The 24233-nt window shown below is 35.1% G+C and overlaps 1 protein-coding gene across 8 annotated transcripts in view; it reads right to left on the minus strand.

Annotated features, from left to right (window-relative positions):
• The window catches only part of TENM1 (teneurin transmembrane protein 1), a 1194370-nt gene that overhangs the window by 355650 nt on the left and 814487 nt on the right, over nt 1-24233 (minus strand). For all 8 annotated transcript variants that reach the window (XM_074324280.2, XM_074324276.2, XM_088794943.1 and 5 more), the window contains 2 exons: nt 13223-13422; nt 11769-11979 (listed from right to left, as the gene is read on the minus strand). In XM_074324280.2, the coding sequence (XP_074180381.1) occupies nt 11769-11979; nt 13223-13422 (411 nt within the window). The remainder of the gene's footprint in view (nt 1-11768; nt 11980-13222; nt 13423-24233) is intronic.

Below are 24233 nucleotides of genomic sequence, written 5' to 3' on the forward strand. Positions count from 1 at the left end.
ATATGTAGATGATATAATACTATATATAGAGAACCCTAAAAACTCCACCAAGAAACTATTAGAGCTGATAGATGAATTTAGTAAAGTAGCAGGATACAAAATTAATATTCAGAAATCAGTTGCATTTGTATATACCAACAATAAAACATCAGAAGGAGAAATTACAAAAGCAATCCCATTTACAATTTCTCCAAAGACTATAAAATACCTGGGAATAAATTTAACGAAATTAGTCAAAGGTCTGTACTCAGAAAATTATAAGACACTGAAGAAAGAAATGAAAGAAGATACAAATAGATGGAAATTCATACCATGTTCATGGATAGGAAGAATTAATATAGTTAAAATGTCCATACTGCCTAAGGCAATATACATATTCAAAGCAATTCCTATCAAATTACCAATGACATTTTTCACAGAAATAGAACATATAATCCTAAAATTTATATGGGATCATAAAATACCCCGAATAGCCTCAGCAATCTTGAGAAATAAGAACAAAGTGGGAGGTATAACAATACCTGACATCAAATTGTACTACAAGGCTACAGTAATCAAAACAGCATGGTACTGGCATAAAAACAGACACAGAGATCAATGGAAGAGAATAAAGAGTCCAGAAATAAATCCATGGCTTTATGGCCATTTAATCTATGACAATGGAAGCAAGAATATACGGTGGGGTAAAGACAGCCTATTCAATAAATGGTGCTGGGAAACCTGGACAGACACATGCAAAAAAATGAAGCTGGACCACCTCCTTACACCATATACAAAAATAAATCCAAAATGGCTTAAAGACTTAAATGTAAGATCTGAAACCATAAAATTCCTAGAAGAAAATACAAGAAGAAATTTCACAGACATTACCCGGATAAGATTTTTACTGATATATCCCCTTGCGCGAGGGAAGTAAGAGAAAAAATAAACATGTGGAATTATATCAAACTAAAAAGCTTTTCCACAGCAAAGGAAATTATCAATAAAACAAAAAGGGATCCTACTGAATGGGAAAAGATATTTGCCAATGACATATCTGATAAGGGGTTAATATCACAAATTTATAAAAAACTCACTCAACTGAACTCCAAAAAAACAAACAACCCAATTAAAAAATGGGCAGAGGACATGAAGAGACATTTTTCTAAAAAGGACATACAGATGGCAAACAGACATATGAAGAAATGCTCAACCTCACTAACCATCAGAGAAATGCAAATAAAAACCACAATGAGATACCACCTCACCCCAGTCAAGATGGCTATCATCAATAAATCAACAAACAACAAGTGCTGGCGCGGATGTGGAGAAAAGGGAACGCTTGTGCACTGTTGGTGGGAATGCAGATCGGTGCAGCCACTATGGAAAACAGTATGGAGGTATCTCAAATATCTGAAAATGGAACTACCTTATGATCCAGCAATCCCACTCCTAGGTATCTATCCGGAGAAATCCAAAAGTCCAATTCAAAAATCTTTATGCACTCTTATGTTTATTGCAGCACTATACACAATAGCCAAGACATGGAAACAACTGAAATGCCCCTCGGTAGATGACTGGATTAAGAAACTGTGATATATTTATACAACGGAGTATTACACAGCCATAAAGAAGAAAGAAATCTTACCATTTGCAACAACATGGATGGACCTAGAGAACATTATGTTAAGTGAAATAAGTCAGACAGAGAAAGACAAATACCATATGATCTCACTTATATGCGGAATCTAAAGAAAAGAATACGTGAATGAACTAATCAGAAACAGTTTTGGAGACATAGAGGAAATACTGAGGGTTGCTAGAGGGGCGGGGGGGTGGGGACAAGGGGAAGGTGAGAGGTTTAGGAAATAGTCGGTAACCACAAGATGGCCACGGGGTTTTGAAAATTAATTTGGGGAACGTAATCAATAATGTAAAGATGTTGTAGGGTATCTGATGGACATATGTCCCATTTGGGAGACCACCTCAGGGATGATGTAGATGCCTGATCTCTGCACAGTACACCTGAAGCTGAACAATACTGAATGACAACTATAATTTTATATAAATAAATAAATAAATAAATATATATATATATATATATATATATATATGTATGTATATTTATATATTTGTATGTATATTGTTACAGGAAGCGGAGCACAGCATTAGGAATAGAGACAGTGGAAATGTAATGGCTCTGTGCGATGTCAGAGGGATAGTGGATAGGGGGAGGGGGGTTCACACAGTGTTAGGGATATGAATGATAAACGTGTAAGTTTTGCTTTGTCATGTGCACCTGAAACTAGTAAAATTTTTTTAAAAAAAGAACTCTGGGCCAATAATAGTCTTACTCTCTGCCGTCTATGGAGCACTTACTATTTAAAATCAAGTGGCAAAAATTTCTGTAAGATGTCACATGTAGTTCTGAATTATTAAAAGCACCCTGGATTTGCTGAGTTGGCTCTTCAAGAGTGGAAGTAAAAATCAACCTCGTCTCTAAAGTGCATGAAGACTCTAGATGAATTGTATTCTTATGAGACATTCATGATAAAGCTAAAAATGTACTAGTATTATAGGACATTTCTCAAATGCAAAATGGGCTTAAAAATGCAACCAGAAAACCAAGTCTACTGTTTATTTTACAAATTCAGGTTGTAGCAAATAATAATTTATTCTCTAGAACCTCAAAATATTTAATCTACTATCTTGATAGCTTAAATATGATAATCAGTATTTCTTTCTCATTAATAAGTGACAATGGAAGGCTTTTAAAGTAAGTGTTCATATTAAATTCACCACGACTGAAAGCATTAGAACCTAAGTATTTTGTTGAGAAATGCTTTCTTGACTGTCAGTTCTTCTCAGTTCTATGCCATTAATTTCCCTTCAATCTATTCTTAGAGAAGAATAGGGTTTAGGGGAATTAAGAAGGTTTTCAAGGTGCCCATAGTTAGTTCTGGTGACATAAAGATGTACACTGTAAAAGGACTTTGATAGGTCTTCTGATAAGTATCTGGACGAAAAGATTGGGGGGAGGGAATTATCACTTTGTGAGAGGTGTAAATGTCTAACTATTACATTGTTTTGTACACCTGAAACTAATAAAAATAAATAAAAAATAAATGGTATAAAGTTATACAAAAGCCAGTCTCTGACAATGACATTAAAAATTATAATGCTGTACATCTGAAGTTTATGTTATTAATCAATGCTACCTCAATAAAAATTCATTTAAAAATTGTTTCTAGTTTAAAATAGATTTGAGTATAATAGGTTTAAATTCCAAGTCCATGAACTATGATGATATGTACGTTTTACTCTTGTTGTTTTCAAAAAAATCATCTTTTTACTTTTTTCTCTAAGTTTTCCATACTTAGCATTCTTGAATTCTGAGTTTGTGTTCTAGGCCATTAAACTCATATTTCTCATATGTACCAGCTTTTCCTTTTCAATCCAAACTATCTACCTCATCTAGTTTCACTTGGATAAGTTATTTCCAATTAGAAGGAGATATTCTAGGAAGTGGTCTTGGCATCTTCCCCTGAGCTATGAGAATTTATATGAGGGTTGAGAAATGGCATTTCTTCCATTGTGGACTTTTGACCACCTGTATCAGTAGGATCACCTGAGGCACTTACAATGCACATGCCTGGGCTTCACTCCAGATCTACTGAATCTATCTCTGAGGAATGCAGCCCAGTGGTCTACATTCTAACAGATACTGCAGGTAATCTTGAAGGCACCCACTGCATTAAAGCATTGAGAACCAATGCTTCAAATAAACTTCCATAGTTAGAGAACTTCTGATCTAGACTTGGGAGTTCTTCCCTGGGCAGAATAGAAGCAAGAAGAAGAAAGTGGTATTTAGTACAGTTTGGGGATTCTTAGAAAGCTCAGAAGAAATCCAGTGGCTGTGTGGATAGCCACCCTATTATCATTCAGAGGACATTATTCTTCTCAACCTTATATAAATACATCAAATAGTCTTCTGCAGGTTTATGATGGTCTGTTCTCTCATCCTTGTGTTAGAAAACTGAGCTGGATAAGAAATTGACACATGGCACTTGCTGAAATATAACTGGGCTGCCAGGAATATAATATTTGACAAAGAGCTAACTACTTTTAACTCTTTAAAACATTAGTTATTTCCATAAAATCATACATTTATTTAAAAGGTCATCATTGAAAGGCAGAGAATCTTTTTTTTTATTCCAAGATGGAACAATTATTTCTCTATTTTCTACTTATCTAGCTTTCTTGTACCAATCAGTAGAGGCAGTTTTTACATTTACATTTGGATTTCCCCTGCTCTGGATGGTTAATAGGAGGCCATGGAAGAAGCTTTCAAAGGTAAATATAGTTGAATTTCATTTCATACAAGCTCCTACTGATAACTTTATGGAAGCAGCCTTGTGGGAATGTAACTATTATAGAAAAAACTTTTTTTTAATTAAAGTTTATTGGGGTGACAATTGTTAGTAAAGTTACATAGATTTCAGGTGTACAATTCTGTATTACATCATCTATAAATCCCATTGAGTGTTCACCACCCAGAGTCAGTTCTCCTTCCATCACCATATATTTGATCCCCTTTACCCTCATCTACCATCCCCCACCCCCCTTACCCTCTGGTAACCACTAAACTATTGTCTGTGTTTATGAGTTTTTGTTTCTCATTTGTTTGTCATGTTCTTTTGTTGTTTTTGGTTTGTATACCACATATCAGTGAAATCATATGGTTCTCTGCTTTTTCTGTCTGACTTATTTCGCTTAACACTATAATCTCAAGATCCATCCATGTTGTCACAAATGGTCCTAAAGAAAAAAAAAACAAACTTTTAATAAAGTTTGCTATCAAAATAAATAAAATCCCTACATTTTATTGACTTATCTAAGAGCTATTCCTGGGTCCACACTGCTGCACAGAGCTTTACTCCAGCAATGCAAATGAGGAGAAAAGGCAATATAGGGGGTTTTGAAAGCTGCTATCTCCACAAGGCATCAAAGAAACATTGGGACAATCTAGGAATCCCAGGAGGAGAATGGCTACAGCAAGATCACATAAATAACCAGTGATGAAAAAGAATATGTTTTCTATTTATATTGGCCTCCAGGAAGCTTTGCCTTCGATCTTTTTAATCTTACTGTAGAATCACTTTCTAGACAGAAACTCAACAAGTGCGGAATGAGTGGAATCTAATATTCAAACTATTTAAAGAGAGAAATTATGAGCCAAGGATAATATGTCCAGCAAAGATATCCTTTATATATGAAGGAGGAATAAAGATCTTTCCAGTCATACAGAAGCTGAGGGAATTTTCTAACACATGACCCGCATTACAAGAAATACTGAAGGAGGTTATTTGACCTGAAACAAAAAAATCAAACGAATATGAATCCATGAGTATTACAGACAGACAGAAGCAGGAAATGGCAACCGCTACACCAAACAAGACACTATACACTTAAACATAACATACAGGGTAAAGAAGAAGAAAAAAAGAATTCAAAAAACATTGGAAAAAGACAACTTGCAACTGCAAGGCAGAAATAAACTCACAGCATAAATAGGGATAAATTGTGACAACAAAAACATAAAAGGGGAGAGAGTAAAGGTCTGAAATGGCAAAGGGGAATGGAGAAAGGAAGCATGCTGAAGAAAAGGGAATACTGTAAATATGAAACTTTCTTTTACATAAACTTAATGGTAACCTCACAAAAAAAAATCCAGAACTGAAATATATAACGTAAGAAAAGGAAAAAGAAACAACAACAACAGAGGGAAAAATCATAGAATACCACCACACCGAAATAACAGACTGCAACAAAAAGGCAAAGAAACAATGGAGACACCAAGATACCAGGAAAAAAAAAAGGCAAAATGGATATAGGAAATCCTCATATATCAATAATCACCCTAAATGTACATGGACTAACTCACCAATAAAAGGCACAGAGTAGCAGACTGGAAAAAAAAACACAAAACACCCAAACATATGCTGCCTCAGAGACATATCTCAGCTACAAGGACAAATACAGACTCAAAGTGAAAGGGTAGAAATTGACACTCCAAGCAATCGTATTCAGAGAAAATCAGGTGTAGTCACACTTGTATCAGATGAAACAGACTTCAGGATAAAAAAAGGTAATAAGAGTAAAGATGGATATTTTATAATGATAAAGGGAACTATACCACAAGAAGACATAACAGTCGTAAATATTTATGCCTCCAATCAGGCAGCACTGAAATATACCAAACAACTACTAACAGAACTAATGGGAGAAATTGACCAAAACATACTTACAGAAGGGGACCTAAATACATCATAGACAGCTATGGACAGATCATCCAAACAGAGAATTAATAAAGAAATACCAGTTCTAAATGACACATTAGATGAAATGGACAAAACTGACATTTATAGAGCACTTCATCCTAGAATATCAGATTATACATTCTTTTCTAGTGTACGTGGAACATTCTCAAGGATAGACAATATATTGAGACATAAAACTAGCTGGAGCAAATTTAAGCAGATTGAAATTATACCAAGGAAATTTTCTCATCACAAGGCTTTAAAATTGGAGATCAACTGCAAAAAGAAAGCAGAGAAAAGCCCACAAATATGTGGAGATTAAACAATATACTTTTAAAAAGCAACTGGATCAAAGAAAAAATAAGAGGAGAGATAAAAAAAAAAGTACATATTAACAGAAACAAATGAGATTGAAAACACATCCTATGAAAATTATGGGGTTTCAGTGAAAGCAGTAATAACAGGGAACTTTCTATCATTAAGGGCCTACTCCAAGGAAGAAGAAAAGTCCCAGATAAATAACCTCATGTTATACCTTAAAGAAGTAGAAAAAGAAGAACAAATGAAACCCAAAGGAAGTAGAAGGAAGTAAATAATAAAAATCAGAGCAAAACTAAATGAAATAGAGAACAAAAAGAAAATAGAAAAAATTAATGTGAAAATGAGCTGGCTCTTTTAAAACATTCATAAAATTAACAGACCCTTGGCTAGACTCACTAAGATAAAAAAAGAAAAGACACGAATAAAAAAATCAGAAATGAAAGAGGGGAAGTTTCCATGGATGCCACAGGAATAAAAAGGGCCATCGAAGAATACTACGAAGGACTACATGCTGCCAAATTTAATAACCTAGAAGAAATGGACAAGTTCTTAGAAACATATAGCCTTCCTAGGCTGAATCACAAAGAACTGGAAAATCTAAACAGACCAATCACCAGTAAAGAAATTGAACCAGTCATCAAAATCCTTCCCAAAAGCAAAAGTCCAGGACCAGAGGCTTCACTAGTAAATTCTACCCAACATTCAAGGAGAATCTAATACCCGTTCTATTCAAACTCTTCCAAAAAATTGAAGAAGAGACCATACTCCTTAACTCATTTTATGAGGCCAACATTACCATGATACCAAAATCTGGTAAGGACAACACAAAAAAAGAAAACTGCTGAACAACGTCTCTGATGAATACAGATGCATAAATCCTAAACAAAATTCTAGGAAATCAACACAATAATACTTTGAAAAGATTACACAATCACAATCACGTGGGGTTCATATCATGGGCACAATGATGTGTTTTGTTTTGTTTTATTAAATTTATTGGGGTGACAATTGTTCAACATATGCAAATCAATGAATGTTAATAGACCACATAAACAAAACAAAGGACAAAACTCATATGATTATATCAATAGACGCAGAAAAAGCATTTGACAAGATACAACATCCATTTATGATTAGAACATTTAATAAAATAGGTATAGAAGAAAAATACCTTAACCTAATACAGGCCACATATGACAAAAACTCAGCTAATATCATAACTAATGGTGAAAAATGGAAGCCCTTCGTTCTACATTAAAGAAAAAGAGAGGGCTGTCCCCTATCAGCACTGCTTTTCAAAATAGTACTGGAAGTCCTAGCTAGAGCATTTAGGTATCTGAGGTGGAAATAAAGAAATTAAATTGTCACTTTTTGAAAATGACATGATGCTATACATAGAAAACCTTAAAGACTCCAACAAAAAGCTCTTAGAAACGATACATGAATACAGTAAAGTTGCCGGCTACAAAATCAACGTACAAAAGTCCATTGCATTCCTATATACTAACAATGAAATCTCAGAAAAACAAATTTAAAAAATCCTTTTGCAATTGCAAGAAAAGAATACAATACCTCGGAATAAACTTAACCGAGGACGTAAAAGACCTATGCACTGAAACTATAAGACAGTTATAAAAGAAATTAAAGAGACACAAAGAAATGGAAAGACATTCTGTGTTCATGGATTGGAAGAATCAACATAGTTAAAATAGCCATATTACTCAAAGCAATATGCAGATTTAATGAAATTCTCATCAAAATCCCAATGGCATTTTTTAAAGAAATAGAACAAAAAAAAGTCATCAGATTTGTATGGAACTACAAAAGACCCTGAGTCGCCAAAGCAATCTTAAGAAAAAATGACTAATGCTGGAAGTATCACACTCCCTGACTTCATCTTCTACTACAGGGCAACAATAATCAAAACAGTATAGCACTGGCAGAAAAACATACACACAAAACAATGAAATAGCATTGAAAACCCAGAAATAAACCCACATAAAAATGGACAGATAACTTTCAAGAAAGGAGCCAAAAACATACAATGGAGAAAAGAAAGCCTCTTCCATAAATGCTGCTGGGAGAATTGGAGTGCTGCATGCAAAAGAATGAAATTAGACTGCTACCCATTACCGTGTACAAATATGAACTCAAAATTGTTTAAAGACCTAAACATAAGACGTGAAGGAATAAACTGCATAGAAGAAAACATAGGTACTAAACTATAGACCTTGGGTTCAAAGAGGATTTTATGAATTTGACCTCAAAGGCAAGGAAAATAAAAGCTAAAATAATGAATGTGACTACACCAAACTAAAAAAACTTTCAAATAAAGAGGCAACCAATCAAATGGTTGCAAAGATTTGCAAGATTTTTGCAAATAATGCCTCTGATAAGGGGCTAATTTCCAAAATATATAAGGAACACGTACAACTCAACAACAAGACAAACAATCCAATTAAAAAATGGGCAGAGGATGTGAATAGACATTTCCCCAAAGAGGTCATACAGATGCCAATAGGCATATGAAAACATGTTCAACATCACTAATCATCAGAGAGACACAAATAAAAATCACTGTGCGATATCACCTCACATCAGTTAAAATGGCTATCATCAACAAGGCAAATAATAACAAGTGTTGGAGAGGCTGTGGAGGAAAAGGAACCCTCATACACTGTTGGTGGGAATGCAGATTGGTGTAGCTGCTATGGAAGGCAGTGTGGAGGTTCCTCAAAAAATTAAGACTAGAATTATTAAGACTAGATTTCCAGCAATCCGTCTCCTGGGTATCTACCTAAAAAATCTGGAAACATTTATTCATAAAGATATATGTATTCCTGTGTTCATTGCAGTTTTATTTATGGTGGCCAAGACATGGAATCAACCAAAGTGTCCTTCGATAGATGAATGGATAAAGAAGATGTGGTATGTATACACAATGGGATACTATTCTGCCATAAGAAAAGATGAAATAATGCCATTTGGGACAATATGGATGGATGTTGAGATTATTATGCTAAGTGAAATAAGTCAGACAGAAAAAGTCAAGAACCATATGATTTCACTGATACGTGGTAACAAACAACGAAAGAACAACGAAAGAACAAGACAAACACATGAAGATACAAAAACTCATAGACACAGACAATAGTTTAGTGGCTACCAGAGTGTAAAGGGGGAGGGGAGATGGTAGATGAGGATAAAGGGGATCAAATGTATGGTAATGAAAGGAGAACTGACTCTGGGTGGTGAACACGCAGGATGATATATAGATGATGTAATACAGAAGTGTACTCTTGAAACCTATGTAATTTTACTAACTGTTGTAACCCCAATAAACCTTAATTTAAAAAAATAAAAATAAATAAATTATAACAATATAAACATTAATGGGGAGAATTTAGAGTAAATAACTTATGTAAGTTTGATGTTTTTTCAGAAATTTACTTGAATTACCTTTGATTGAATTATAGGAGAAATGTTTCTCTTACTTCTAATCTTAAAAGACAACAGAAAATTAAACAAACTGACTTGCATAAGATAAAAGCAAGTATGTTGTTGTATATGAAAATGAAAGCTTGATAACTGGATAATAACGGTTGTTTCTCAAAGATTAGGTTTTTTGGGGGGAGGAAGTAAGGGATAGAATAAAACTCCAGGCATGTTTCTGGGTCTTTTGATTTTATAAAAAAGGTTAATAGTTTGGTTAGTGTTTTAACTTAAGTTTAGGCATAAAAATAACAGGAAGAGAGAAAATCTTCTTCACAAATATTTTAGATTTCTAATTGCTCAGTTTCTTAGGAGAAACTCAACCTCTCATAACTCATGATATTTGCATTATCAAAATTGGACCTTGATAGAAAATATCATGAGGGGTGCATCTGTTGAATCTGCCCCAATAAGTCTGTGAATAGCAAAACAGCTCCATGACTTAAAATATTTTTTCTAAGTTAATGCATCCTTTCACTTTTGAATATGTAAAATCAGTGGAGTTTTTCTCTAGGGGAAATATCATCAGTGCATTTTTATTGCCTTTCTGATTACTTTACAGTAAAGTTTTCGATAACATTATGGGTGGAATACTATTTTCTACTGACTCAAGGTTGTCAGCATCAAGTAAAAATAGAACATAATTGTTATAAAGAGCAGATGGTATATCTATTAATAGTCAATATATCTTCCTAAACACATGGTTGAACAGGTTAACTAAAAAGTAAAGTGGTGAGAGTTGTATAGAAAACTGACAGCTGTACAATATTTTCTTTTCTTTTAAAAGATAGGTGGTTTTAGGAAAATTCACACAATAAAATACTGTGTCTATGAGTTCTTTTCCCTGAGAACTCTAAAATTGCTAAAGAGCTCAGCGTTATTCATACAAATAATCAAGGGAAATTAATTCACCAAAAAAATGACAAGAGTGAGATGTCTGATTAACTACGGAGAATCATGAATTAGAGTGGGTAAATAATACAGAATTGTACACCTGAAATCTATGTAATTTTACTAACAATTGTCACCCCAATAAATTTAATAAAATTAAATTTAAAAAAAAGAACATGTTTTAAAAGGCCCTGAGAACACTGGAAGAGCCATTGTGATGATTTTTAGACTAAAAAATTCTAAAAGAAAGGGTTTTAAATGATCCAAGTCATTGTCTTTTGAGACTGTTCTCTAAATACTCTCCAGTTGTATTTTGAAACCTTAATGGTTGGTTCTCAAATCAGTCATTCTAAAGAACTGGACTGATGCCAGTTTTTCAATTTTAAAAGGTGTTTATTTGCTTTTATAAAAAATAGATCTTGAATTAACACAGCTTCCCCAGCTTATTCCCTTCTTCACTGAAGTTCTTCTATGTAGCCGTAGCAATAATTTTATCCAGGTAATTATTTCTACTGAAAACATAAAACAGTGCATGGCAAGTATGCTAAAATAGGAGCAAATAATGGAGCATTTAAAAAATCTTAATAAGTATTTAAACAACATTGACAACAATGATATAAGCCTTTCTCATAGTGACCTATCATGAATAATGAGTTTAAAGCAGAATGAGCAATAAGCTTAAATAACATCTGTATCTCTTTAATCACTGGTTGTGTCTTTCTAGAATTATATTGTCAATTGAAAATAATAGCCAAGGTAGCTTACCAATTGCTGTAGTTAACACGAATACTTGCTCCATCTTTTTTCCATCATTGTAAAATGCCAGATACCAAGGCCCTTGGTCCATATACTCTATGAAACCTGTCTCCTGCAGTGAGGTTAAGATGAGGTGCTGAGGGGAGTGCTGGCTGTCATCAGAGCCCTTAGAGTCCTGCTTGACCAGTTGTTTCCCATCCATTAGTTTTACAAAATCAAACTAAAACAAATACAAACACAAATATGAGTCTCTATTTTTACTTCTAGATTGACAAACATCTATAACTTTAATTGTCATATTTCATACATCTTTGCTTTGGAGGTGGGCAAAGCAGAAGAGGATGTTATTCATTCTTAAGTATATTTAAACCCAAAAGTATATTATTAATTCTGGGAAAAAACCCACTATACTTATGAATGTTATAAACCTTTTAGTCTTGTAGTATTCAAAACAGTTATTTAAAGGTAAATAGACTGAAAAATTAAAAAAAAAATCTTGTTTAGTACTACTCAAGAAAATCTTGATATTTTACTAAAGTACCCAATAGAAGACACTTGAAACCACACATTCCACCTCAGAAATGTTACCATGATCTTCCTTCTAAATTAAAGAGTTTTATAGTTTTTAAAACAAATAAACAGTCAACAATTTGAGGACATTCATCCTAACCTACTATTTTTGTGGTAGCATATTTAAATATTCAAATGATACCCTCCTTTTTATTTCTAATCAGTGGTCAAGCACATGATATACATATACTTGAACACTTTTTTAAGAGTCACATTTGAATGTCTTTCTAATTCCCTGCTTAATCTGACCCAGAAGGTAAAGTTTGGACTACAGTCATATCTGCTGAAAACGAAGCAAGCCCCAGATGGTTATGATTCCTTATGCTACTTCTTAGATGCAGCAAGGCCCCAAATGTGTTTATGTAAGGAAGAGATCAAGAAAAGAAAATGAGAAAAATGAGGTAGCTAAGATTTATAGAAGGGATTTACAAACCATAGAAGTTTTGCATATTTGAGTTATTAACAATAAGGAAAATTTTCTATCTGTAAGACGAAACCTGCCTTTTTGACTCATTTCCATTATTGATGTGCATTCATTCATTGGAACAAGGGGTCATGGATGTGTAGAACTAGCAAAGGGGGTGTGGGCACCAAAACTAAATAAGATGAAGGGGCTAAAAAAGCTCATGATCATCTTGTTACAGAAAGCAGATTCAAGTTTCAAGAATATTTTCTTAAACTCCCTTTTCTGAATCTGCTCTGCTAAATACAATTCCTTGTTTCTCAATGCCATTTTTTTCATTCACTTGAGTGTGATTATTCTGGATATTTGCTCATTACAAAGATTGTCTGGCTTCATCTTTGACTCCCACACACATTGCAAGTCACAAATCCTGAACTAGTCATTACAACACACTCTAAAAAGGTCAAGAAATACCTATAATGTCAAATACCTGAGTGTGTGTAGGTGGAATGTTTCTTCTGCCATAAATTCCCAGCAGAGAGTCCTTGGCCAAAGAAATATTGAATTTCAGATAGATTGGATGGTGGATAGTAATCTGGAAACGCCAGAATAAGCCAGGTGGGATGGTCTGCATGACCTGTGCACCAATGTCAACTTCTCCGGTGTCTATTGCCCGTCCCTTCTGAAACACTGGTTTTAAAGGTAAAGAAAATTACACATAACATTAATCTTAATTTATAAAGCAATGGTTTTTAGGTTTTTAAGAACAGATACATCAAAATGACTTATTTATTCAGCTCTTTTCTTCCTCCCCACACCACTCATCTATCAAGGCTTTACCCAAATTAAATATCTTTCAAGGAGCCCTCCTTAACCAAGCACTATTTCAGTCTCTCCTTTCGATTAAACTACTATTACATTTATTTCCATCATTTGATTCATTTTAACCATTATTTACTGAACACTGTCTTGGATGCTGGAGAAGATACAAAGATGAGTATGATGCAGTTCTTACTCTCAAGGAGCTTTGAATGTAAGAGATAAAATGTGACAAGTATACAAATAACCATATTGTAAAGCAAAATAAGTACTCTGGTTGTTCAAATGAGGGAAAGGTATTTGGTTGGGGGATACTCCTCATTCCTAGCTCTCTATGTCCCCTTTATCTTGCTCTATGTTTCTCCCTTAGCACTTATCACCATGTAACAAACAACCTCTTGTACTTATTTACTGTTTATTGCCTGTTTACTCCTAATACAGTATAAGCTCCACGAGGCTGTGGCTGTTTCGTTCATTGCTTTATCACCAGCAATGAGAAGAATGTAGGCAAATAGTATGTGATCAGCACGTATTTATTCAATGAATTAATGGATCAAAAAAGGGTATTTATGGGAAGTGGTGTAGAATATGGCCTTAGACGAGGGAAAGAATTTCAACAGAGCTGTTGAACCAAAGGTGGAAGGAACACCTTGAACCAAAACAAGAGGAGAGAAAACTGTAAAGCTAAGGTGTATATAGAGAGGAGCAGTTGGAGATAAAGCTGGAGGGAAAAGATGGCACCATATTCTATACAGCCTTGAGTGTCAGGCCTAAAGAGTTTATTTACCAAAGAATGGAAAGTCATTAATTTTTTTAAGAAGAGAGGAGAGATGGGGGTACATTAGAAAGGCTAATCTTAAGGAAGAAGGTAAGATGATTTAGAGGAACGAGACACAAGAATGATATAGGAATTATGGGGCAATAATTCTGGTGAAATTACATGCAGATTTAAATTTAGCGAGTGTCGCGTCCAGCACAACACAGGCAGTGAGGGTGCGAGAAGGGGCGGTTTGGGTTAAGTTTTTAAGAAAAAAAACAAACAGAGACTCAATGTAGTTAAATCTCTCCGAAGGCCAGGGGTCTCTCAGTCTCAGAGGACTGGAGCCCAGATTTGACCCGAATGGAAGTTTTTATTGATAAGCATACAAGGGAGTAGCAGTGTTTTGGGCACGGTCTGTGAGACTCACTTATCACGTAATAGAAATAACCCAAACGAATTATGTTGATCTTCAAACAGCCGAAGCAGAAAGTACTTGAAGTGAGGTATGCAACTCCTTTAAGGGACATATATCACATGTTGAAATTGTTTCACAGAGCTGAGCAGAGAGTTTAATCTTATCACTCTCAAGACTTTTCTCCCAATTAGGTGAGAGGGAAAAGTCAGAGCCAGCAGCCGCTTTTCCCAGGCAGGGGGAAAGAGAGGCAAGGCTCCTTCCCATATTCTTCTAAGGCAGTCATTAGGGGTCCCCACTCGGTTCCACCTGGCTTAGGTTGTAACTCCTGTGAGACATCTTACCCGCCTTTGGCTCCAAACCATCTTTTGGGGACCAGACAGAGATACATAAGGTGTAAACACAAGGATGGAACAGAGTCCCAGAAAGCCACAGTCTCACAGACTCTTCTTTCCGTAAGGAAAGACACGGGGGGACAGTTGGCTAGGCTGTTGTGTGACTACAAGGGAGGGCTCAACAGCTCACATGGAAAAAGTACATTCTAGTCAACTGCAAAATAAACAAGTGGGATTAAATCAAACCAAAGACTTTATGCATAGCAAAGGGAAAAGTAGTCAACAAATTGAAAAAGTAACCTACAGAATAGGAGAAAATTTTATCAAACTATATATCTGAAAAAGGGTTAATATCCAAAATATATAAAGAACTCATAAAATTCAATGGCAAGAAGCAAATAATTCAAATAAAAAATGGGCAAAGGACCTGAATAGATATTTTTCCAAAGAAGACATACAAATGATCAATAGGCATATGAAACAGTGCTCAACATCACTAAAAATCATTAGGAAAATGCAAATCAAAATCACAATGTGATACCAACTCATATCTGTTAGGCTGGTTATTATAAAAAAGACAAAAGATAACAAATGTTGGCGAGGATATAGAGAAAAGAGAATCTTACACTGTTGGTGGGAAGGAAAATTCTACAACCATTTTGGAAAATAGTACAGTGGTTCCTCAAAAAATTAAAAAATGAACTACCAGATGACACAGCAATACCACTCTTGGGTATTTATCTAAAGGAATTGAAATAAGGATCCCAAAAACATATTTGCATATACATGTTCATTGCAGCATTATCCATAATAGCCAAGATGTGGATGTCCATTGGCGGATAAATAAATAAAAAATGTGACATACACACATGTACATAAAGTGGACTATTATTCAGCCTTGGAAAGAATAGAAATCCTGCAAATCTGGAGGGCATTATACTAAGTAAAATAAGCCAGACAAAGGACAATACTGTATTGAATCATTTATAAGTGGAATTTAAAACAAAACAAAACTGATTTTATAGAAACAGAGAATAGAATGGTGACTGCCAGGGCTGAAAGAAGGGCTAAATGGGATGATGTAGGGAAAGGGTACACATTTTCAGTTATAAGAAGTTCTGAGGATGTAATATATAGCATGGTGACTATAGTTAATAATATGTTATTGTATACTTGAAAGTTGTTGTGAGTAGATCTTAAGCATTCTCACCACACACAAAACAAGAGTTGAGTATATTAACTATGTGAGATGATAGATGTATTAATTACCTTGATCTTGAAAATCATTCTCTAATGTATATGTATATGAAAACATCACGTTGTATACTTTAAATATATATAATTATACTTGTCAATTATTCCTAAATAAAGTTAAAAAACAATCACATGTTACCTGGGAAGGATAAAAATTGGATCATCCTGAAGAATGGTAAAATAACAATTTCAGATTATTATAAATTTAAAAATTCTTATTGTTTTTCAAGTGTAAATACAAAAGAATGACAAATTATTTTTGAATGAGCATAGAAAAAATAATACTGAGATAAAAACAATTTACCTAAATGAAAGCAAGAAAGGGAAGACACAAACTAGAAAGCTTAATTAGAAAACACAAGAGAGAGACATCATCAAAATGGCGGCATGAGGGGAGCCTCTGGAAATCTCCGCTGGAATTTATAACAAATTGAAAAAATATAACTCCACAAAAGACTCCCTGCACAGCAGACAGGCAAGACAAAAATTCTCAAAACTAAATTCACCTAAAGGTGGGAAAATTGTGTGAGCAGGGGAGGAGGGAAGGGAGAAGTGCGGAGAGAGAGCCATGCGGGCATAGGACGCAGACCTAGCTCAGTGCTCTTAGCTCTCTGCATCCTAGAACTACTGCAGCTGTGGGAGAGGGAAGAACTCAGACTTCTAGGGATCCCATTATGGCCCACAGGGCTGAGGGGAAAGCATATAACACGGCTAAACCCAACGCTCACGGCAGAGACCTCGGAGCAAAGAATGAGGGAAAAAGGCTGAAAATGGTGGTTTAAGCCCGCACTGCCAAGCAGAGAACGAAAGCCTTAGGCACTGACACTAGCCGACCCCTTCCTACCATCCCAGAGCTTGCCCTGCCCCACTGCCCAGTGATAGAAGAAGAAAAATAGCAGTGTCAGACCAAAAGAACAGAGTACTTGCAGTTCTGAGAACTGTGGTCTGCAGACACAGATTCGCAGCCCAACTAGTTCTAGCAAAGGGGAGGGAGCTGTGGAAGCAGGACTGGCTGTGGTGGTGGTCAACGATATTGCTCTGGGCCACCTCTCACAACCCACACCACCCCTGTTCCCACCTATCTGGGCTGATCCATGCAGGAGTAAACAGAACTGCTGAAACACATGGGCTCTGAATCTGGTGGAGGAAGACATTTGGAACTTCAAAAGCTCTCCGAATACCCACAGGGACATGATGCACTATGACCCAGGTGAACTGCTAAGAGAGGAAAAGCCCACCTTCCAGGGAATCAACTCATTGTGTGAGAAGCTGGAATAGTGCAGAGAAAACATAACACTACCGTGTGAGAGAGAAAAAAAGGCTGCAGTCGGAGAGAAAATAAAACATTCTACAAACACTTACTAGAAAATAAGAGTAAGACCTCTTCCTATGAACCTGTTGCAGAAACCACTCCTGCAGATGTCTAGGAAGACAAATAATAAATCATTAATTGGTATGAATAACTAAGGCAACAAGACAGCTCAGAAAGAAGGTGAAAAGTCTTCAGAAAATGAACTTAAAGATATGGAAATATGCTACTTAAATGACAGAGAATTCAAGATTGCAGTTCTGAAAATACTCAACGAGATGCAAGAAAACAGACGGGCAGTTTAATGAACTCAGAAACACAATCAAAGAACAACATGAACATTTTACCACAGAGCATGAAATCTTAAAAAAGAACTACATAGAATTTCTGGAGATTACGAGCTCAACAAAAAAAATTAAGAATGAAATCACAAGCTTAGGAAGTAGAGTTGACAAGATGCAGGAAAGAATCAGTGACATCGAAGATACAAACCTGGAAAAGAAAGAATGGAAGAAGAAATAGACTTGAGACTTAAAAGAAATGAAAGAAATCTATAAGAACTTTCTGACTCCATCAGAAGGAGCAATATAAGAATAATGGGCATACCAGAAGGAGAAGAAAGAGAGAAGGGAACAGAGAATATATTCAAATAAATTGTCGATGAGAACTTCCCAAACTTGTGGAAAGAAATGGATCCACAAATCCAAGAAGCAAATAGAACACTTAATTACCTCAATCCCAACAGGCCTTCTCCAAGGCACATTGTATTGAAGCTGTCAAAAATCAATGACAGAGAAAGAATCCTTAAGGCAGCCAGGGAAAAGATGACGGTAACCTACAAAGGAAACCCCATTAGATTATCATCAGATTTTTCAGCAGAAACTCTACATGACAGGAGGGAGTGGAACCCAATATTCAAACTATTGAAAGAGAGAAAATATGAGCCAAGAATAATATATCCAGCAAAGATATCCTTTAAATATGAAGGAGGAATAAAGACCTTTCCAGACATACAGAAGCTGAGGGAATTTTCTAATACATGACCTGCACTACAAAAAATACTAAAGGAGGCTATGCGACCACCATCAACAGGGACAACTTGTTGCAACCAAAGCATAAAAAGAGGAAGAGTAAAGGCCTGAACCGGAATATGGGAATGAAGAAAGTAAGCCTACTGAAGAAATTGGAATACTCTAAATATCAAACTTTCTTTTACATAAACTTAAGGGTAACCACTCAAAAAAAATCCAGAACTGAAATATATACTGAAATAAAAGAAGAAACAGAGGGAAACATCATAGAATACCACCACACAGAAATAATAGACAATGATAGGAAGGCAAAGAAACAATGGAGACATAGTCTTACCAGAAAACTAAAGATGGAATGATAGGAAATCCTCACATATCAATAATCACCCTAAATGTAAATGGACTGAATTCACCAAAAAAAGGCACAGAGTAGCAGATTGGGTCAAAAAACTAAACCCAACTGTAAGCTGTCCAAAAGAGACACATCTCAGCTATAAGGTTAAGCATAGACTGAAAGTGAAAGGGTGGAAATTGACACTCCAAGCAAATGGTATCCAGAGAAAATCAGGTGTAGCTATATTGATATCAGATGAAACAGACTTCAGGGTGAAAAATGTAACAAGAGACGAAGATGGACATTTCCCAATGGTAAAGGGGAATATACAACAAGAAGACATAGCAGTCATCAATATTTATGCCCCAAACAGGGAGAACCAAAATATACGAAGCAACTATTAACAGAACTAAAGGGAGAAATTGACCGAACACAATTATGCTAGGGCACCTAAATACATCATTGACAGCTATGGATAGATCATCCAAACAGAAACTATATCATTAAATAGCAGCCCTAAATGACCCATTCGATAAAATGGACATAGTTGACATTTATAGACCACTTCATCCTAAAACATCAGAGTACACATTTTTTCTAGTGTACATGGAACATTCTCAAGGATAGACCATATATTGGGACATAAATCTAACCTTAGCAAATTTAAGAAGATTGAAATCATATCAATCATACCAATCATAATTTCTGATCACAAGGCTTTGAAATTGGATATCCACTGCAAAAAGAAAGCAGGAAAAAACACAAACATGGAGATTAAAAAACATACTTTTAAAGAATGACCAGGTGAAAGAACAAATTAGAGGAGAGTTCAAAAGATACATTTAAACATATGAGAATGAAAATACATCCTACCAAAATTTTGGGGATGCAGCCTATCTCAAGAAAGAAGAAACATCCCAAATAAATAAACTCACATTATGCCTTAAAAAACTGGAAAAAGAAGAACAAATGCAACCAAGGTGAGTAGAAGAAAGGAAATAATAAAAATCATAGCAGAACTAAATGAAATAGAGAACAAAGACAATAGAAAAAATTAATGTGACAAAGAGCTGGTTCTTTGAAAAGATTAATAAAATTGACAAAACCTTGGCTAGGCTCACTAAGATAAAAGAGAGAAGACACTAATTAAGAAAATCAGAAATGAAAAAGGGGAAGTTATCACGGATGCCAAAGAAATACAAAGGATCATCCAAGAATACTATGAAGGACTATATGCCACCAAATTCAATAACCTAAAAGAAATGGACAAGTTCTTAGAAACATATAGCCTTCCTAGGCTGAATCATTAAGAACTGGAAAATCTAAACAGAACAATCACCAGTAAAGAAATTGAATCAGTCATCCAAAACCTTCCCAAAAGCAAAAATCCTGGACCAAATAGCTTCACTAGTGAATTCTAGCAAACCTTCAAAGAGTATCTTATACCAATCCTGCTCAAATTCTTTCAAAAAATTGAAGAAGAGGAAGTACTCCCTAACTAACTTTATGAGGCCAACATTACCCTGATTCCAAAACCTGGTGAGGACAACACAAAAAAAGAGAACTACAGACCAATATCTCTGATGAATACAGATAGAAAAATCGTAAACAAAATTCTAGCAAATCGAATACAACAATACATTAAAAAGATTTTCATCATGACCAAGTGGGGTTCATCCGAGGGGCACAAGGATGGTACAAAATACGCAAATCCATCAATGTGGTGCCTCAGATAAACAAAATAAAGGACAGAAATCACATGACTATATCAATGGATGCAGAAAAAGCATTTGACAAGATACAACATCCATCTATGATTAAAAAACTTAATAAAATACGTATAGAATGAAAATACCTTAACATAATAAAGGCCATATATGACAAACCCTCAGCTAATCTCATAATTAATGGTGAAAACCTGAAGCCCTTTGCTGTATGTTCAGAAACAGGACAGGGATGTCCCCTATCACCTCTACTTTTCAATGTAGTTTTGGATGTCCTCGCCAGAGCAATCAGGCAAGAGAAAGAAATAAAAGGCATCCAAATGGGGTATGAAGAAGTTAAATTGTCACTCTTTGCAGATGACATGATGCTATATATAGAAAACCCTAAAGACTCCACCAAAAAGCTATTAGAAACAATCAAGGAATACAGTAAAGTTGCCGGCTACAAAATCAACGTACAAAAGTCCATTGCCTTCCTATATACTAACAATGAAATCTCACAAAAAGAAATACAAAAAACAACTCCTTTTGCAATTGCAGCAAAAAGAATAAAATACCTAGGAATAAACTTAACCAAGGCTGTGAAAGACCTATATGCTGAAAACTACAAGACCTTTTTAAAAGAAATTGAAGAAGACACAAAGAAATGGAAAGACATTCCGTGCTCATGGATTGGAAGAATCAACATACTAAAAATGACCATATTACCCAAAGCAATACTCAGATTTAATGCAATCCCCTTAAAAATCCCAATGGCATTTTTTAAAGAAATAGAACAAAAAAAATTCATCAGATATGTTTGAAAACACAAAAGACCACAAATAGCCAAAGCAATCTTAAGAAAAAAGAACAATGCTGAAGGTATCACACTCCCTGAGTTTAGCTTGTATTACAGGGCAACAATAATCAAAACAGCATGGTATTGGCAGAAAAACGGACACATAGACCAGTGGAATAGAACTGAAATAAAACCACATAAATATGAACAGATAGTTTTTGACAAGGAAGCAAAAAACATACAATGGAGGAAAGACCTCCTCTTCAATAAATGGTGCTGGGAGAATTGGATAGCCACGTGCAAAAGAATGAAACTGGAGTGCTATTTGTCACCATGTACCAAAATTAATTCAAAATGGTCAAAGACTTAAGCATAAGACCTGACACAATAAACAGCATAGAAGAAAACATAGATACTAAACTTATGGACCTTGGCTTCAAAGAGCATTTTATGAATTTGACTCCAAAGGCAAAGGAAGTAAAAGTTAAAATGAATGAATGGGACTATGTCAAACTTAAAAGCTTCTGCACAGCAAAAGAAACCATCGACAAAATAAAGAGGCCACCAACTGAATGGGAGAAGATTTTTGCAAACAGTGCCTCCAATAAGGGGCTAGTATCCAAAATATACAAGGAACTCATGCAACTCAACAACAGAAAAACAAACAACCCAATTGAAAAATGGGCGGAGGACCTGCAGAGACATTTCTCCAAAGAGGTCACACAAATGGCAAATAGACATGAAAAAATGCTCAACATCACTAATCATCAGAGAAATGCAAATCAAAACCACAATGAGATATCACCTCACCCCAGTCAGAATAGCTATCATCAACAAGACAAATAGTAACAAGTGTTGGAGAGGCTGTGTAGAAAAAGGAACCCTCATACAGTGTTGATGAGAATGCAGACTGGTGCAGCCATTATGGAAGGCAGTGTGGTGGTTCCTCAAAAAATTAAGAATAGAATTAACATATAACCCAGCAATCCTTCTCCTGGGTATCTACCCAAAAAAATCTGAAAACATTTAGCCATAAAGACACGTGTGCTCCAATGTTCATTGCAGCTTTGTTTACAGTCGCCAAGATATGGAAACAACCAAAATGTCCTTCGATAGACGAATGGATAAAGAAGTTGTGGTATATATGCACAATGGAATGCTATTCAGTGGTAAGAAAAGATGATATAGGAACATTTGTGACAACATGGATGGATCTTGAGAGTGTAATGCTCAGCGAAATAAGTCAGACAAAAAAAGCAGAGAACCTTATGATTTCACTGATATATGATATATAAACCAAAAACAACATAAAAAGAAGACAAATAAATGAGAAACAAAAACTCATAGACACAGACAATAGTTTAGTGGTTACCAGAAGGTAAGGGGGGAGGGGTGGTAGATGAGGGTAAAGGGGATCAAATATATGGTGATGGAAGGAGAACTGACTCTGGGTGGTGAACACACAATGGGATTTATAGATGATGTAATATAGAATTGTACACCTGAAATGTATGTAAACTTACTAACAATTGTCACCCCCATAACCTTTAATTAAAAAAAAGTCAAATTAAAATATAGAGGTAATAAAAAAGAAAGAAAACAAAAAGAGGGAAGATAAATTTCATATATCTATAATTAAAGAGTAATGAACTAAATGCTTGTGTTAAAAGGTAAGACCATTCATTCTGAATCAAAATGTAAAATCTAATTACATGTTTTTACAAATGTGTATATATATAATAAAAAGAGAGTTATTTATAATAACATAAGAGTTATTTCCTCAGAAAGAAAGAAAGAAAAAAAGAGGAAGGAAGACAATGTAAGGGAAGATTCTTTAGCAGAGCTTCTTAAACTTGAATGTGCATAAAAAGGGGGTCTTGTTACAATGGAAATTGTGATTCTGTAGGTCACAGGATGGACATTTCTAAAAAGTTCCCATTAATGCCCATGTTGAGTGGTCCACAGTCCACACACTGAGAGGCAAAGTTTTTAGGACACTGAGAATCTAGGTGTGGGGGTTAGGGGAAGGTAAAACTGACCCCATGATTGTAAATTTGGCTCCTTCCAAACTAGAAGGAGCTGGTTTGTGTGGGATAATGTTGAGTTTGGACAATTGGGTATTTATTATTTATCGCCATATTGTGTAATGATTATTGATGTACTCGTTTAATATATATTTCTGTGGAATTCTTTGTTATGTGGTGGTGGGGAGGAAAAGGATACAAGAGGACTGCCTTGATTTTAAGCAAGAGGGTTACACCTCAGGAGGGAAAGTTCAGTTTGGCCTCATTTCACACCGCCTTTATATTTTTCAGCCATCAACTCCTTCACACCAAACACAGTTTAAAAACACTCATCGTCTTTGTCCTTTGTGTTCACCTGTTATAAAATTAGCAGCCCACTAAGAAACACATCTGCAGTGGCTTTATTCAGAGGCCAATGCCTTGCAGCTTCTAACTCCCTAAAATACCACCATTATTGCTTTTTGTGTTAAGGCCAAGAGTAATACCTATTTTAAGAATGTTAACTCTTAACTATTAAAAATAGATTTCAAATGCAGTTTTGAACATAATTATGTATTATAGGGCACATAATTTTGTGGAATTGACATTTGTAATAAAATATGCCCTTTGAGGTGATGAACGACCAGCTGAGGACCTTATTTTTCACTGTAGGTTACTTTTTTCCAAGTGAGACAGAACAGTTTAGTCACCAAAGGGCTGAATATACATTTAACTCTTAATG

The sequence above is a fragment of the Rhinolophus sinicus genome, chromosome 18 (assembly GCF_057876585.1).
Source record: "Rhinolophus sinicus isolate RSI-liver-muscle chromosome 18, RSI-T2T, whole genome shotgun sequence".
NCBI classification, from domain to species: Eukaryota; Metazoa; Chordata; class Mammalia; order Chiroptera; family Rhinolophidae; genus Rhinolophus; species Rhinolophus sinicus.